At 42.2% G+C, this 16,888-nt stretch overlaps 1 protein-coding gene across 2 annotated transcripts in view; it reads right to left on the reverse strand.

Moving 5' to 3' along the window:
* The window catches only part of LOC147456688 (Actin-like ATPase superfamily protein), a 54,531-nt gene extending 45,302 nt beyond the window's left edge, over positions 1 to 9,229 (reverse strand). The window contains exon 1 of one of the 2 annotated variants that reach the window (XM_086515128.1): positions 8,835 to 9,229. In XM_086515128.1, coding sequence (XP_086371254.1) covers positions 8,835 to 9,045 — 211 coding nt within the window. In that variant the 5' untranslated portion in view covers positions 9,046 to 9,229. The remainder of the gene's footprint in view (positions 1 to 8,834) is intronic. The other variant, XM_086515129.1, reaches the window with a different exon arrangement.
* Between the last annotated feature and the right edge of the window lie 7,659 nt (positions 9,230 to 16,888).

Below are 16,888 nucleotides of genomic sequence, written 5' to 3' on the forward strand. Positions count from 1 at the left end.
AAAACGCTATTTGCTCTGCGGGGGATCTGCTGCGGCGGCGGCAGTACCGCTTGGATCTGCAACCGCTTCGCCGGACTAGGGCTGAAATGCGAAAACGCTGGCTGATCTGGCTGAAATCTGGAAACGCTAGGCTGATTTGCCGAAATCTGGAAACGCTAGGCTGGTCTGGTGCTAGATGGGGAATCTAGTGAGGATCTGCAACCTGGTGGGAGCGGGTTCTCGCATGGCGTCTGCTGAAAACTGAAAACGCTAGGCTGATCTGGGTCTTCTTCTTCTTGAGAAAACGCTAGGGCTCCTGTTGAGGTGTTGCCTACCTGCTAGGTGCCTAACTCCTTCTGTCCCTACTTCTTTTGCTTCTACTGAGTGCCCAATGGGTTTCTTTTATAGATCTTTAGCAATTTGCCCTACCTACTTTTCCAACAAACTTACAAAAAGAATTCCAAAAGTCACTTTTAATAAATGACTTATAAGAGGTGGTTCACGCAATCAAATGCCTACATGATGAAATGATTGTTCTTGTGCAAGAGAGGGTATGCAAGTGTGACTGGCCTGGACATGCACGTCTTGCTAGAGGCTCACAAAGGTGCCATGCTCAGTCCTAAGCTAAGATTCACGCTAGACTATGGCAGAAGCATGTCCACGTAGCGCAAGTGAAGTGCGCACGTGACATCTCCCACTGTTAAAAGTGAGGCACAGCTGCCGAACTTCTATCTATACTATTGATGCTGACTGCTTCTGATGCATGTGAATGCGTCAACCGATGAAAATTCCTCCAAACGGGTAGATACTACAGGATGTAGGTACTACTGCGATGTAAACACAGACCATACGAGTTGCTAGGTAGCCTTACTACTGTCGCAAAATACCAGCCTTCGTGCTGACTCTGCGTGCAAGCAAGCACTACCACCCGAATAGTCCTGTCGTGAAAACATTGCGAGTGAAGCTGAAAGGTAAGGGTGCTCGGAGGTAAAATCCAAGGGTTTCTTGTTGACCGAAGTGGACGCACGCTACATGCGAATGTAAATGCAGAAGAGGTTAGGGATACTCTCTCCAACTCCTTCCATATCCGCATACAAGGCTAGGAGATCTTGGTACTCGAGATCTAGGTTTTCGTGTATCCGATGTCGATCTTCCTTCAAAGACATGGCAATGAAGATGAGAACTGGTAAGTCCATGGTCGGGACTCAAAGATTCTTTAGGGGGGAAAAAAATGGGAGAGGTTCTTTGGGTTCTTTGGTGCAACTTGGGTTCTTGATGGTTCTTGGTTCTTCTATGGTTCTTGTCACAAGACGGGCACCATGTGCCAATAGAAAAGAACAGACTGAACAGACGTTTAGCACTTCAATAACAATTGAACTGAAAGACAGAGACGACACGCGACACGGAGTGGCGGAACTCCACCCAGAGAGTATTGGCCCTAAACCTTGGTGCCCCTTTCGGTATTTCTTTATATTGCATCAACACAGAATAGGCCGGTACTCCAGACTCTACACCTTCTCCAGGACGCATGCCAGAGAATGAGCCCTAACCTCATATTTAAAGGCCCTAGGCCCCAAAAGCAGTTTAAAGTGAAAAGCCTTCAAACTCAAAAGCATCTGGTCCAAAAGCAAAGCCAAAAAGCTGCCAAGGTAAATCACGGAAATCCATACAGCCTGCCGCGTCATCAACCAACGCAAAACATGGAAATCCGTACAGCTTGCCACGTCATCAATCAACGTAATTTTCGGAAAAACCTACCACGTCATCAATTCCACGCAATTTCCTTTACTGTGTGTGTGGGTCCTGCTTTATTTTAATTCTTTATGTCACTTGAGGCCCCATCGGACAGGGTCCCCATAAGTTGGTAGGACTTCTTCTTCTGTTACTTATTCTTTTTAGGGTTTAGGCCCCTCGGCCGGCATCTGTAAGTTGGCTCCATTCTTCAGGGCTTTGACACGTCAGCACTTTGTTACATCTCCCCTTCTTGAAAGAGAGTAATCGTCCACGATTACAGCATATCTGCAAAACAATTCAAGTTAGCTCAAAAATTTCCAAGGGTCATTCCCAGGGACATTCCGAGGGACAATCAGTTTGCTTTTTCTGTTAAGGAGTTAGCTTCTCCTTTCGGCTCTTTTTATCAAGGAGTTAGCTTCTCCTTTCGGCTATTTTGAACAAGGAGTTAGCTTCTCCTTTCGTCCAGATAGGAACTCTTGATATTCCCGTGTAGTAAAATTAGCCATCACACCCAGACCATACTGATCTTCCACGGGTGTCTTGATGCACTAAAATTACATACCCAAGCAATCTCATCCAATTAGGAATATTCAATAGTTGGCACATCACAATGCAACACAAATGCTTACATATGCATGTTATAAGACGCAACAAACAGCCCCGCTGAGCACTCCCCCGAGACAAACGGTCTGCGGTATGAAGCTACTCAACGACTACCTCGTCACTCCCCCCGCAAATAACCTAAAAATGTCCAGGCCATGAGCTCAGAGGACTGTACAACCAAACGCTCCCCAGGCCGCAGTCTATGTCGCTTGGAGGTTCAAGCATACAACCAAACGCTCCCCAGGCATCGGCCTGCGTCGTTCGGAGGTTTTCTAGCATACAACAGAACGCTCCCAGGCATCGGCCTCCGTCGTTCCGAGGTTCAAACAATATCAAAACAGTATTTCTCACTTCTCCACCAGGGAGTAAAATCATCAATCAATGAAACCAGTATTAAAACCAGATTTCAAATCGGCACCAAAACAGGCTCAAAACAGATACCATCCATTTCAAACAAATTTCAAACAGGATCACCAAACAAGTTCTCAAACAGATTCTCAGACAAAATTCAAATTTAAAAAGCAATGTCGACATCAACCGAGCTCGAAAAGTCGGCTGACTTTCCATCCTGAAACCTGCACCAAAACTTAGGGTTAGGTTCCTTCCATGAGGACGTAGCCGAGCACAACATGGTCCATCAGCTCTTGGACACAGTGTTTTCGTTGGCGGCAATGGTAGTCCCAAGATAGCAATCACACTAGATCTCCAAGGTCATCTGCTCGTTGAGAGATGTCGAGAAATTTCAAGTTATAATCTACTAGGGTTTCCATAGCAAGCATTTCAGGATACCCCTCTACCAGAAGTTGCACTCCGAAGGAAGATGTCAGAAACCATATAACTTCGGGCAAAAAAATTTCTTGAAAGCTTGCCAAGTCCTTGGAAGTATGCGGCTTGGTAGCTATAGACATCTGCATGGTACTGTCTTTGAGAAAAACAGCAGCTCAAAACAAATCTTGGATCCTTCTCTTGCAAGTGATCTTAATGGCTTCTGTCCTGTAAGACATGGGCGGTGAAGATGGGAGCGCGTCCGATGCGCGATGAAGTAAGTGTGGGAGTGGCTAATAAGTCCAGGTTGGAGGGCGAAGATACCTCGAATAAATTCCAGAAGTCTCTGGTTTGCTCTATCTGCTCTTTTGTGGGACTGGTATGCTTTCAGAAAAGCACACACCTGATGCTCTAATAGCACTGTCACAAAACGGGCACCACGTGCCAATAGAAAAGAACAGACTAAACAGACTTTTAGCACTTCAATAACAACTAAACTGAAAGAGAGAGACGACACGCGACACAGAGTGGCAGAATTCCACCCAGAGAGTATTGACCCCAAACCTTGGCGCCCCTTTCAGTATGTCTTTATATTGCATCAACACAGTACAAGCCAGTACTCCAGACTTTGCACCTTCTCCAGGAAGCATGCTAAAGAATGAGCCCTAACCTCATATTTAAAGGCCCTAGACCCCAAAAGCAATTTAAAGTGAAAAGCCTTCAAACTCAAAAGCATCTGGTCCAAAAGCAAAGCCAAAAAGCTGCCAGCGCAAAACGCGGAAATCCGTACAACCTGCCACGTCATCAATCAGCGTAATTTTTGGAAAAACCTGCCACGTCATCAGTCCCACACAATTTCCGTTACTGTGTGTGTGTGGGTCCTGCTTTATTTTAATTCTTTATGTCACTTGGGGCCCCATCGGACAGGGTCCCCATAAGTTGGTACGACTTCTTCTTCTGTTACTTGTTCTTTTTAGGGTCTAGGCCCCCCGACCGACATCTGTAAGTTGGCTCCATTCTTCAGGCGTTGACACGTCAACACTTTGTTACAGTTCTTCTTTAGGTTCTTGAGCTTCTTCTCTAAGTTCTTCCCTCGAGTTCGCGAAGCCGAAGCACGCACAGAGCTCTGATACCAATGTCAAGTGTAGCGGAAGAGAATAAGGATTTGTTCGGATCTAGTACTCCGCACACAAACACAAAGGAAACTTTGCTTCACTTGAAAGAACTGAACTGAACTGAAAGAAAGAGTTCTTGTTTTGTAAACATCCTCGGAGAAGGAGGTTTCTTGATTGCCGGTTTGATTGGTGGTTCAGTGGCTTTCTGCCATTGAGTGTGCACTTTAGCGATGGATTGCTGAGACAAAATTTGCAAACTGAGGGTCTTTCGCAAATTTATTCATTTGCTTTGTGCACTCATCAACCTTCTGTAGACGTTGCATCTCTTGAAGTTCATACTGAGTAGGCCGAGATGGCCCATACTCTTCTTCTGTTAATTCGTTTAAATCTTATGCACGGTCTCCTCCCGCCTCAGCGGATGCAGAAGAAGTCGACTAATTCTTTTCGGAATCCATAAGTGTCGCAAGATAAGGGATCGGATTTCTCAGTAGAAGAGAAATCGGCCGTGCTCTAATACCACTGTAACAAACTTGGACACCCCAAGTCAAGATTCTATCGCGACACAGCAGAGATTGACTTCAAATTTATTCACAGATCACAAGAAAGTCGACACGGCCCAGTGTAGTTCCGTGCCAAGAGATATTGGCCCCAAAGACTGGCGCCCCTTTCAGTATTTATTTTTATATTAATCTTTGAGCAAAGTACAACTAAGGCCGCGGGTGCTCGCTCTCAGACTCTATATCCAAATGCTCTGCAGAGTGAGCCCCTAAGGCCACTTATAAAGAGTTTACAAGGGATGCCAAAAGCTTCAAACTCAAAAGCAATAATCTCCAAGAGTCAACTGGTCTAAAAACTGCCACAAAAAGCTCTCAACGTAATTTGCGGAAAATTCGTACTCTCTGTCAGCTCAAAAAGCAAGAATCCGTACGCTGCTGCCATGTCAGCAAAGTCAGTGCGTATCATGGCAAAGTATCATGGCAATCCATACCGCCACGTAAGCACAATCAGCACATATCGCGGAAATCCGTATTGGTTGCTACGTCAACACACGTGTCCGGGTGGCTCTGCCACGTCACAAGTTTGTGACACCACGGATCCGGACTTTACCGATGTTTTTACTCGGATACAAAATAGGGAGGCACTTCATGATATTCCTTACAGGATGGCTACTTGATGAAGAAAACAATATTGTGTCACACAGCCTTTGAGGGAAAAGGTCTTGACAGAGTGCCACTATCCATCGTTTATGGGTCACCGTGGCATTGATATCACCTTGAAGGGGGTAGAGCGTTATTTCTATTGGTCAAGACTCAAGAAGGATGTCGACAACTTTGTTCAAAAGGTCAAGTTTGACAGGCATAAGGCACAGAGATTACTACAGCCTTTACCCATTCCCACCCGCCACTGGGAAAGTATAGCAATGGATTTCATCTTTGATCTCCTGTAGACACAAAGTGGACACGATGGCATTCGGACTATCATTGACAAATTTGGCAAGCAAGCTCGCTTCATTCTAGTTAAGAAAACATTCAAGGCGGACCATTTAGCGAGATCGTTCATTGCTCGGATATTTCGATTACATGGCATGCCTGAGACAATAGACTCCGACAAAGATCCCCAATTCACGAGTTTGTTTTGGAGGGCTATTTGGGAGAACACTGGAACACGATGCAGTTCTTGTCATCTCTCCATCCACAAACAGACGGGCAATCTGAGATAGCCGATTCAGTTGTTTTGGATTTGTTGAAGTCTTGCATCTGTGATCAGAAAACTCAATGGGAAAAATATTTGCCTTTGATGAAATTTGCCTACAATAACACGGATCACTCTTCGACAGGAAAAGCGCCATTTGAGACAATTGAAGGTGCTCAAAAAGTTCCCCTTAGGAAACAGAAGGGAAAGGAACGGCTTTTTCCAAAGCTTAGCATGAGGTATTATGGCCCTTTCCAAATTAAAGAAAAGATAAATGACATCTCCTTTCGACTCAAGCTGCCAAATACTTGGAAGATTCACAATGCATTCCATGCGAGTCTCTTGAAACCTTTTAAAGGTGAGGTGCCAATTGATGGGGAGCCCGATGAGCGACCCGAAGTGAAAGAGAGCGAGGAGATACTCGGTCATGAACATAGTTTGGCACACAAGGAAAGAAAAGTAAAAGGTAAAGTGATTCGACGGTTCTTAATTAAATTCAAGAACTTTCCGACATTGGATGCGAAGTGGATGGAGGAGGAGATACTCCTCAGATTTAGAAACTTTACCTTGAGGCATTCGGTTTAGCTGCATCTACTCCAAGAGATCCCGCAGATCGGCAAGGTCGAATACGATGCAGAGAGATTGCACAAGAGGAGAGTCACTCCGCTCCTTTGTCACACATCACCTGGATTGATTACAGTCACTGATATCCCTTTGGGTTGGGATACTGTTGTGCTATCAGTATTCTGCTGTATGACTTTATAAAATGGAATTCCCGAAATTGAACATGAATGATTTGCACTCTCTCATGTGACTCGTTTGAGTGCAGGAACTAAAAGACGAAATGACTGCAGCATTTCTGTCTTCCAAAACTCTATAGACATGATCGCAATAAGGATTAGTTAATCCGACATCAGTGAGGTCCAAGATGGATCTAGAAGCAGTTACTAAATACGTTGATTGCACTCATGGTCTGAGATTTGAAATGAATTTTTCTGTAATTGATTTGTCATGTGATGTCTTGTGATGTCATGTGAAGCGATGACTATCGTCTTTGTACAAGTACTAGATGTGTCGTGTCTAGTGCGTCGGTACTTAGAGTCGGTGTTTGCTAAACTGGTTTATGGCCTTTGTCTATTTTGCAGGTATAATCAAGGACGATTACAATTCTTTCAAGAGGGAAGTATGTCAAAAATGGTGACGTAGCAAACTGCTAACGTGGTAGGCAGAGTACGGATACTGACGTGGCACACTGTACGGATGTTGAGATGGTACGCTATACGGATCCCCATAAATCGCACTAATAGGCTGACTTGGCACAGCGTACATATTTTTTGCTTTTTGCGCTAAAATGCTGTACAGAATTCTCTAAATTGCGCTGATGCTTTTTGGCAACTTTGATGACCAGTTGCTTTTGGGATCCCTTGCTTTTGAGTTTAACTGCTTTTAGGACTTTGCTTTTAATATCCCTATATAAGAATAAAAGGGACCAAGGGCCTCACTTCTCAGGGCATCTGGACGCAGAGTCTGAGAGCTGAGGACCCGCGGGAGTTGTACTTTGCTCAAAGATTAATACAAAAAGAAATACCAAAAGGGGCTCCAATCTTTGGAGCAAATCTCTCTTAACACGGAACTACTCCGAGCCGTGTCGAATCGATTAAATTGTGAAGTGTGTTAAGTGAATCTCTCTTGTGTCGCGACAGAATTTAGATTTGGGATGCCCAAGTTTGTTACACAACCTTGTCAAAGCACGGATGTACAGCACACGCTGACCGATGCATATGAAGACAAGGGCCTCCCCTTTCACAATTGAACATCACAAACCCACAATTTAAACATCAACTTTACAATTCATAGATACATGCCCTCCCAATCTGTCTGCACACGATTTGCCACTAGGCTGCCATAGCCATAACCCTGCAGAGAACTAGTCGTAACTCGAAGAACATAACTCCAATTGCAACACTTTAAAGCTTGGAAGAAAGGTTGAAAAATGACTGGCGAGAATGCTAAAGATGATCAAAATTGATTCTACATTCCGCTACATGCAAAATTGACGTGAACAAAGAGTTGTCCCAGTATGACTATGCGTAGAGAAGGCAAAGCGAGGGTAAAAACTGCATCCAAAAGCATCAAGGATGCACAACAAGCTTAAAACTACAAATTTATGGACTTTGGCTGAACTTTTTAAAAAATTTTACACGAGTTTTAGTTATATACAAGTCTCACTTCAAAAAACCCACTAGCAGGCACTTACAGTAACCTGACAGCTGGCGCTACCCTGGTGACTTGCCCTGCATGTACATGTGCTTGCTAAAGCAATCTAAAATACCCACAAAAATAAAGCCCACACACCCTTTACAAATTTACAAAAAGACGGGGTGTCGAAAATGCGCCCAACACCGTCTATGAGCAGATACTAATCCTTGAAAATTTTCTCTTTTCACACACACCTAACCTCATGTCCACAGTCGTGGGTTGCTTTGAATTCTTGAAGAACATGGGAAACAATTTTAGACTTATAACAATAACCAACACAATCTTCCTCAATTTTCATACAGCCCCCTTACAGGTCCACATGACCATCTCGTACAAGTAGCACACTTGACATGACACGCCTCATAAACTGGTATGTCAGAATCCAGATCTTTTAAAACGATCTGTTTAGTGAATAAAAGATGGCTAGAGAATAAATATGCCAGATGTGTCACGTCAAGGTCCTCTTCCACAAGAATGTAAGTATTATTGATTTACATTTTCTCTCAGTGTATGTCATCGGATCTTGTATTCGCATTTTACGATGATGCTTTCACTGTAAGAATATACACGATCAATGTCCTGTCTTTTTGCCAAAGAACTGGAATGTATATTCATATACATGTACATGCAAGTAAAACTTATTGCATTAGCTCAATTTTGAAGCAGGTAAGTAGAAAGGATACTAACCTCCTACACTATTGTGGTTTGAGCCACTAGATTCGGCTCGAGCAAGCACTGATGGCGGCTCATCGAAGTAGGCAGTGCCAGGCACGGCGATACAAACACAGACGGTGGATGTAGCACCACCATCGACGCCCACAATCACTCTGCCTTCTGCACCATTGCTTGTCATCTCCCTCTCGAACTCCCACAGCTCACGGTTTCGACCCCGCTTCATTGCCCTGCTGGGCGTGCTCAGCACTGCGAAGGAGCTGCTGATGGCCGAGATCTTCCCACTGCCGCAGAGAGCCTGCTTGCCGTTAACAAGATCTCGCCGACTCCTTCACATCGATCTCTCGCTGTGTGCACGCATTGCATTACGCGCGCACAGAGCATTAAGCTGCTTTAAACTTTTCGTTCTATTCTTCTTATTGACCTTTTTTATTTTCAAAGATCTGGTAGGACCCATTTAAGCGAAGAGTTTGAGGAAAGGGCCCACGAGTAATTTCTTCGAGCATTAAGTATTGGCTTCTACCTCATGGCATAGCTTGCTTTAGAACATCTCTCCTCCAAGGGTTTTCCAAAAGCTTTAAGACCTCGCAACAAAATGACATTTGGCATTTACATATGTTTGGAGGAGAAAATTTCTAATTTTTAAAGATGGAGGGAGATGCATTTCGTGCATTGGAATACTTGTGCCCATTAAAAAAAAGGACTCTATGAATGATACAAACATACAGTGTGGAGTTAGCACCATTCTCCACATTTATAATACTATTATCCCCTCCGGCGTTGAAAGGGACTTATGCTTCTCCTCTAGTGTTTGAGGCACTTTCTTATAAGAAAAATGCTACAATTGCACAAGGAAGAATTCATTATTGTTGATTTTATGTAAACTACATTGCCATTGTGCATGGTGTGCTCTCCATGTGCCTTTAGTTGGAAATCACAAATTCTTGACAATTTATCTACAATCTTTTCAATAAAGATGATGTAAATTCGTTGCTTTAAGGCATACATCATGGAATTTAGTTCTAGGTACTTTTGAGATCACATACAGGAAATTGAAATACGGAATGTAAGTGTACCTTTGGTATTAGTTGTACGCATCAAAACACAACCTTTGATGGCCGGCTCCTCTCGAATCTTCCTTTCATTGTTCCACCACCTGGCCAAAGCACAAACTTGGATGGATTGACTCATAAACCTTCCATTAAATATTGCACCACCTGTTGGAATTAGGGTTGCAGGGAACCATACACAGCTTGGAGAAGACAAAGAAAGCTCAAGGCACACAACAAAGAGTGTATTACTTAGTGTGCAATGGAAAGATAAGATAGCCCTAGAGTGATGGGCGTATATACAATGCACGGGGGGGGAAACCTCCTAGTCAGGGAAAAAATGCCCCCGCGATCCTAAGTGTGTTCACACACATCACTACCACATGTATAGGCTAACACCACCTTGCCATTAATCTGTTGTCATATCAGGTTGACCGAGACCTTCTTCCTTACTCTAATTTAATTTAAGCAATATTTTCTCCTCAAATGATTTGATAGCAAAAACAAAAAGACCCTAGCAGTCCAAAGAATTTTGGACACAATTATTGGTGACATTTCATCCTCTATGTGCTGTCCGTGTATAAGTGATAACAGTTTTCTAGTCTTGTTATGCCTATTTTCCCTACTCTTTGCTTTGCAGAAGCTTGAGAAATGGACATGATGACAAGTGAAACTGGCAACAACCCCTTACTAAACAATATCACCATTAACTTTTTTGCCCATCTCAATACCTTATATAATCTCACATGCCTTCAAGGATTAAATATAGGTGAATTCTTTGGAGAGAGGCACAAGATCTTGTAGCTTTGTAGAGATTTGTCTACTTTTGCATATGCTTGGTAGGCCCCACAATAGATTTATGAACATTTCCCCACGCATTTACCAAATAGCTTCATCCTAGTGGCATTTTCATTCTCATGCGTGTTGTCTCCTACATGCTAGCATCTGCATAAATCTTAAGTATTATATCAATCCCCATACTTTTGAATGTATATATCTAATTATTGTGTCATATTGATGATAATAGAAGCAGTGGACAATGTTTCAAAATACTAACAAAGCAAAACCTGCTTGGATCTGGGGAGATGTTTTGTGAGAGAGGTGGCAAGAGGAGTAGAAGCATCAATCATGGGGTTAGAGGTGCAAGAAGCAGAGACATCTGACACATATATTTTGGGCAAACCCAATTCCCTACAGATGCGACACCACAAAATGCCATCATTTTGACCAGGTAGAGTAGGTTGATCAACACTGACAAATCATCTTGGGTCTATGTTGTGGGCAAACCCAATTCCCAGAGGCACGGCACCACAACATTCCATCGTTATGACCATGTAGAGTAGGTTGATCAACACTAGCACAACATAGAGGAATCCCTTCATCTACATATGTTGAAAATCGTGGGGCTTCTCAACCTTGCTTGTTTTGAGCATACTTGGCTCTCTTGCCCTATTTTTATCGCATTTTTCTTTACAACCACCTTTTTCTAGACTTTATAAAATCTATCGCCGGTCCCTGTTTGTGTGAGGTCCCCAACCCGCTGACACCAAAGTCGAGATGGGTCCTTGACAGGTCTCTAGGCCTAATAAAAAAATCAGAGTCTCTAAACAAGAAAAATCCAGGGAATAGACCTTTACCATTGACAATGGCTTGGGTCTATAGCCCTAAAAGAAGACCTAGTCCTGTCTCACAATGAAAACGGGACAACATATTAAAAGTCCAAAACTCTTTTGGCCCTATAACTTCCACAAAAATTGGGCTAAGGTATTCTCAACCAGCGCTTTTTTCCCCCTAACATATGTGAGGGCACAACGCTAGTGAACTCCTCTTCCAATTGGAGAAGTTTTCTAAATTTTTTAAGTGTGCGGGGATGAATAGTTACCTGACTAATCAGGTCCACCTGTCCATAATTGACAACCTTAGTCAATCTCCATTTACCACCCCACACCCACACATGATTCTTTTGTTTCCTAATTACTACCGCTTGTGTTTTAACATTTAAAATAATGGATTCATTTTTAACTTTTCTTCACAGTAATTCATTAAGACAAGTTGTGGAAATCAGCATTGAAAACAGCCTTTTAGAAAACAAGCATCTTTAGAATTAAGACAAGGTACGGTCACTTTTAATATATCTTGACAATCCTGACACGTACTCCACTTGTCTCAAGCACACCTATACATGGGTGAAATAAACAGCACCCTTCCTTATATATGCACAAGGTAGAAACCCATCACCCATACGCCAAACCAGTTTCCCATACAACCAGGCGGTTCCCCTAGGATAAAAACGGCATCCTAAGTAGTATCCACAAGCATACACATGTAGGAGGTACAAACTCCACGTACATGAGAGAAACTGACTCATCCATGGTTGACAAGCCATCATTACTCATCACCTGAAGTGAAAATATTCCAAGGAATCAGAGGTGTCTTGATACAAGTTGTCTTAAGGATGACCAATCATTCATTCTTTCCTAAGTCAAGCAGCCTTAACCCAAACAATTCATTCCTAATTTACAAACAAGTGCACGTTGGTTACTTGGAAGATGTCTTCCATTTTCAGCCAATTTTACTTTTCCTAATTCATTACTCCCTCTTTTACGTATGCAATGTTTAGTATTTAAAGGAAAACTTGAATTATTCAAACTTAAATTATAATGAAGACCCACCTGGGGGACTGGTCGGGCATTTGCTGCAATACTGGGGCCTGAATGCTCTCATCAATAAGCCTACTACTAGGCCCAGCCTCCTCATCGTGTGATGCTCTAGCCCGCTTGGGAATACTACCATCATCATCAGATTGAGGATTTGCTCGTGTTCATTTTGGTGCCATGACTTCTATTCTTATAAAAAAGGACGTCTCGCTTAATCACTTAGATTTTGCTCTCTCAGTGATTTTTGTGAAGTATCTCTCTCGCATGAGAGATTTCTAGCCAGGACTTCGAGTCTAAGTGAAAATGAGAAGCCTAGGGTCCTATTTATAGTTTTTATGGCACTCACACGCTCTCATAGGCTGAAAATGGCAGTTGCTTGCAGCTCAAGTAGCCCCCAAGATCAATATGGTGCCCCTTGCTACTAATTGTGTCCCTGGCAGGTGAGTGATGGCCTCCCCTAGCACCTGCCCAACTTGGTTGGTTAATTTTACCATTTTGGAGTGAATTTTATGCTTTTTGTAAATATTTGATAAATAGCAGGTAAATATCTAGGAGGTTAAGGTAAATTATTTAGATTTAATGATTACTAAAAACCATTCAATTATTTTTGCAATTTAAAGTGGTAGTAAATCTTCCACAGAGGATAGCGGTGTCAATTTTTACCCGAATTCAGTTCTGAGAGTTCCTAGCTATAGGTTTGTTGTGCTTAAAATTTTAAAAATACCAATTTTAACTGCTTTTGAGATAGAGGTTTACCAGTTTGTACGTCCAATGCTCTCCATTAAAGCTTAGGGATCATTTCCCTGCTGTTGAAAAGGTGGAAACCTCTCCATTAAAGCTTAGGGATCATTTCCCTGCTGTTGAAAAGGTGGAAACCTTAGAGTTTGTCGTTTGGATATGTAGAGCATGCAAGCTTTCTTAAAACTCTCTAAGACACTCAACATAAATAGGAGAGGTCCCCTATATGATAATCCACAAGATTTATGAGCATGGCTCTCAGTGCTAGCAACTCTATGGCCTACAAACATGCAAGTATACAATACACACATAGAAATTGTGTAATGTTGGCATGCATTGAATGTAAGAGGCCAAAATTTTTTTTACCATCAAAATACATCAAAAAGTGTGACAATAACAAAAGTTTGAATTAACTCCATTCTAACCAACAATAGTTCTTATCACAAAACTACTTGAAGGTAAGTATTAGTGTCCTCATTTTGAAATAGCATAGGCTTGGCGTCTCCTTTCCCATTGTAAATTGGGATGGGAGAAATTGCTCTCGACTTGATTAATATAAAGATTGGACAATTGTGTAGAGATGATACTTCCCTTGGTATGTGGCATAACAATCTAGTGTATGATGTCAAATCAAGTTCAAATCTTTAAAAGAATCCTAAGGCAATGGGCAAGTGCTCTCGCTCTCTCTCTCTCTCTCTCTCTCTCTCTCTCACACACACACACACACACACACACACACACACACACATAGATCTTTGTTGAGCATAGAACAAATTTCAAGCTATCATTTGCTGAATTTAAGCCATTAGAAGCTTCAAATCAAATGAATTTCCTATAGCATCCTTATAGCTTTTGGTGGACCTTGTACGACTCAAGTTGGGGCAAGTAGATGTGCACAAGGATGATGTCAAATGGTGTTTAGAGATCGATGAGGCGAGGGTTAAGAGAGAGGGATGGAGGGAGAGAGCAAGAGAGAGATGTTTGTTAGAAATATACCAAATTGTAAGCAAACTAAAGAAATGTCTTCTAGCATCCTTGAAGATTCAGGTGTACAACTCACACTAGGGCAAGTAGATGTGCACAAGAAGTGAGCTAGAAAAGGAGTAGAATGTCTATGGATCTTTGCATTGAGTTTGGTAAAGTGTCATGCCTTTGTTGATGAATGGTTATGAATTAATGATGCTAAACCTAAAGTTCCTTGTCCCCTTGATCACTTATTATTAATAATCACACAATCGTGAGTGTATATCAAAGGGTAGATTCCTTTTTTAATATAGAACTCCTAAGGTTGTTACAACTTTATCCTATCTTGTACTATGAGGAAAAAGCATGATGACCTATGCACTCCTCCTGTCATTTCTATATATCTATAAATAGGGCCATCTGCATGTCATCCCAAAGACGTGCTCTCTAGGACGGTTGTCTTCAAAATAAGTCGTCCTCAAAATCAAAGGTGGGAAATCTCTTCTTTAGAGAGCTGATGTTTTCCCAAGTGGCATCTTCTTTAGGTTTGTTGCTCCACTTGATTAGTAGTTGATGATGAACATGATGTCATGTCCATCTTACAAGATGGCTTGTGAACTCCGGTGTTTTGTATACCTCCAAGTACTTGTGCTTCAAGTCGTTGTGCCTCCGTATAAGCATCTATTTGGTGGAGAATCGATGCTCCACACTCTCCACGTATAACATGCTATGAAGCATGTTGATTACTCTTTCTTTGAGCTTGGATGGCATTTCTTTCCATTTCTTCATGAGGTGGTGATGGAATACTTGTAAGCAGAAGCTATGCAAGATCGTAGTCACCTTCCTACCATGTTCCTCTTCCCTTGTAAGATATGTGGCTATGTAAGCTGGTCTTGGTTCTTCTTTGGTTTTGCCAAGTCAATTTTCTTTGCGGTTTCAAGTCCATCATACGATCTTCCGGGTTCCTTAGGTTCTCTCATCGATTGCTCCACCACAATACATCGGTCTTGAATTGTGTATTTTTTGTAATAAGAGGGTGCATCGAATTTTTCTGAGTTGGAGTCCCCCTTACTTTCCAATTCTGTAGTTCAAACCTCCTTCAATGTCCGTATTTTCTTTTGATATTCATTTTTGCATTTAGTTTTTGACATTGTTGGCGGTTTTTTGGTCTTGTCTTTCGGTTGTTTTTTGCTTTGTTTCTTTGAATTTGCCCAAAAACTAGTCAATTTCAAGGGTTTTGTATGATTTTGTCTTGGACTCAATCATCTGCTCCTACGAGCATGAGATATTACATTTTGGTCATCAATTTTGGCATGGGTTCCCCAATTTTGTTTTGTTGTTTCTTAGTTTGCCTCATTTGATTTCTCCTTTGTCTTTGCGTTTTTTGGTTAGGAAACTCATAGAAAACTAGCTCATTTTGTTTTCTTGCATTTTTCATTTTCAGAATCACTTGAGAGTTCGTCTTCCACATCGTTCCCTACTTCATCTTTTCTTGAATCATGGTATTCATGCCCATCATCGTGTGAAAGATCCCGTACAAAAACTTCGTTCACTATTCATTTGCAATTGCTTGTTTGTTCCGTCTTAGTTGTTTTAGAATGTTTTCAAATTTATGGACAACAGATATCATTAGAAAGGGTCTTATATTGTAACCATCTTTGTCGCAAAACGTAGTATTGATCACCTCATTTACGCAAACGTCAAGAGTCGCCATTATTTTCTCCCATCCAAAGGGTTCAAACAACTCCTCTGAAATGTTAAGTATGGAGCCTGATTTAACCCTTGTAATTTTTAGTATTAAAAATGCACATCTGTAAGGCCCCTGTTATGAGGAGAAGCCATCGTGCATGAATAAAAATCACTCTTCGGAAAACAAAAAATTCACGCATAATCTCGAGCCATTATATTCCTTTTCGTCGAAATATTATGGCAGGAGGGCGGTCGAAAAGTGGTTAGAAAACGGCCAGCCGGTTGGCCGGTGGCCAATAGTCAATGGCCGGTGGGCCGAATTCAATGGCCGATGGCCGGTGGTCAGAAGTCAATGGCCGGTGGCTGAATTCAATCGCTGGTTTGGCCGGTGGCCGAATTCAAGGTGAACTTGTATTCTCAAGGGCGGCCACACATGGGTGCCATTGAGAGTCCAACTTGGATGTGTCTACACAAGGGCGACTACACACGGTTGCCTCTCTCATGAGAGAGGGCATCCCTTTTGGCCTATAAAAGGAGGCATCAATGTATTGTGGTGCATTGTGAAGTTGATGCAACAAGGTGTATGTGAGGTGGTGAGAGTGAAGCAAGGCAAGAGTTGTATTAAAGGTATAATCCCTTTGTAACCTACTTCTTGTTTGAAGCACTAAAGCCTTTGAGTGGCTGCTTTTTTGTGGATGTAGCCCACATTGGGTGAACTACGTATATAGTGTGCTTCTCTCTCTCTCTCTCTCTCTCTCTCTCTCTCTCTCTCTCTCTCTCTCGTATAATCTCTCGTGTGTGAAAATTATCTCTCTCTCCATTAAGTAAACTACTCTAACATCTACTTGGCTACGTCATATTTCCTAACATGAAAATGGTTCCTTCATGTAGTAGTCATCTTCTATTGAACGCTCTAGGATGCAATCCTCCTTTCTAACACTCACGTATTCTGATTCCCTGCACATCCAAATGT

Source organism: Adiantum capillus-veneris, chromosome 6, assembly GCF_014529385.1.
Source record: "Adiantum capillus-veneris isolate H3 chromosome 6, ASM1452938v2, whole genome shotgun sequence".
NCBI lineage: Eukaryota > Viridiplantae > Streptophyta > Polypodiopsida > Polypodiales > Pteridaceae > Adiantum > Adiantum capillus-veneris.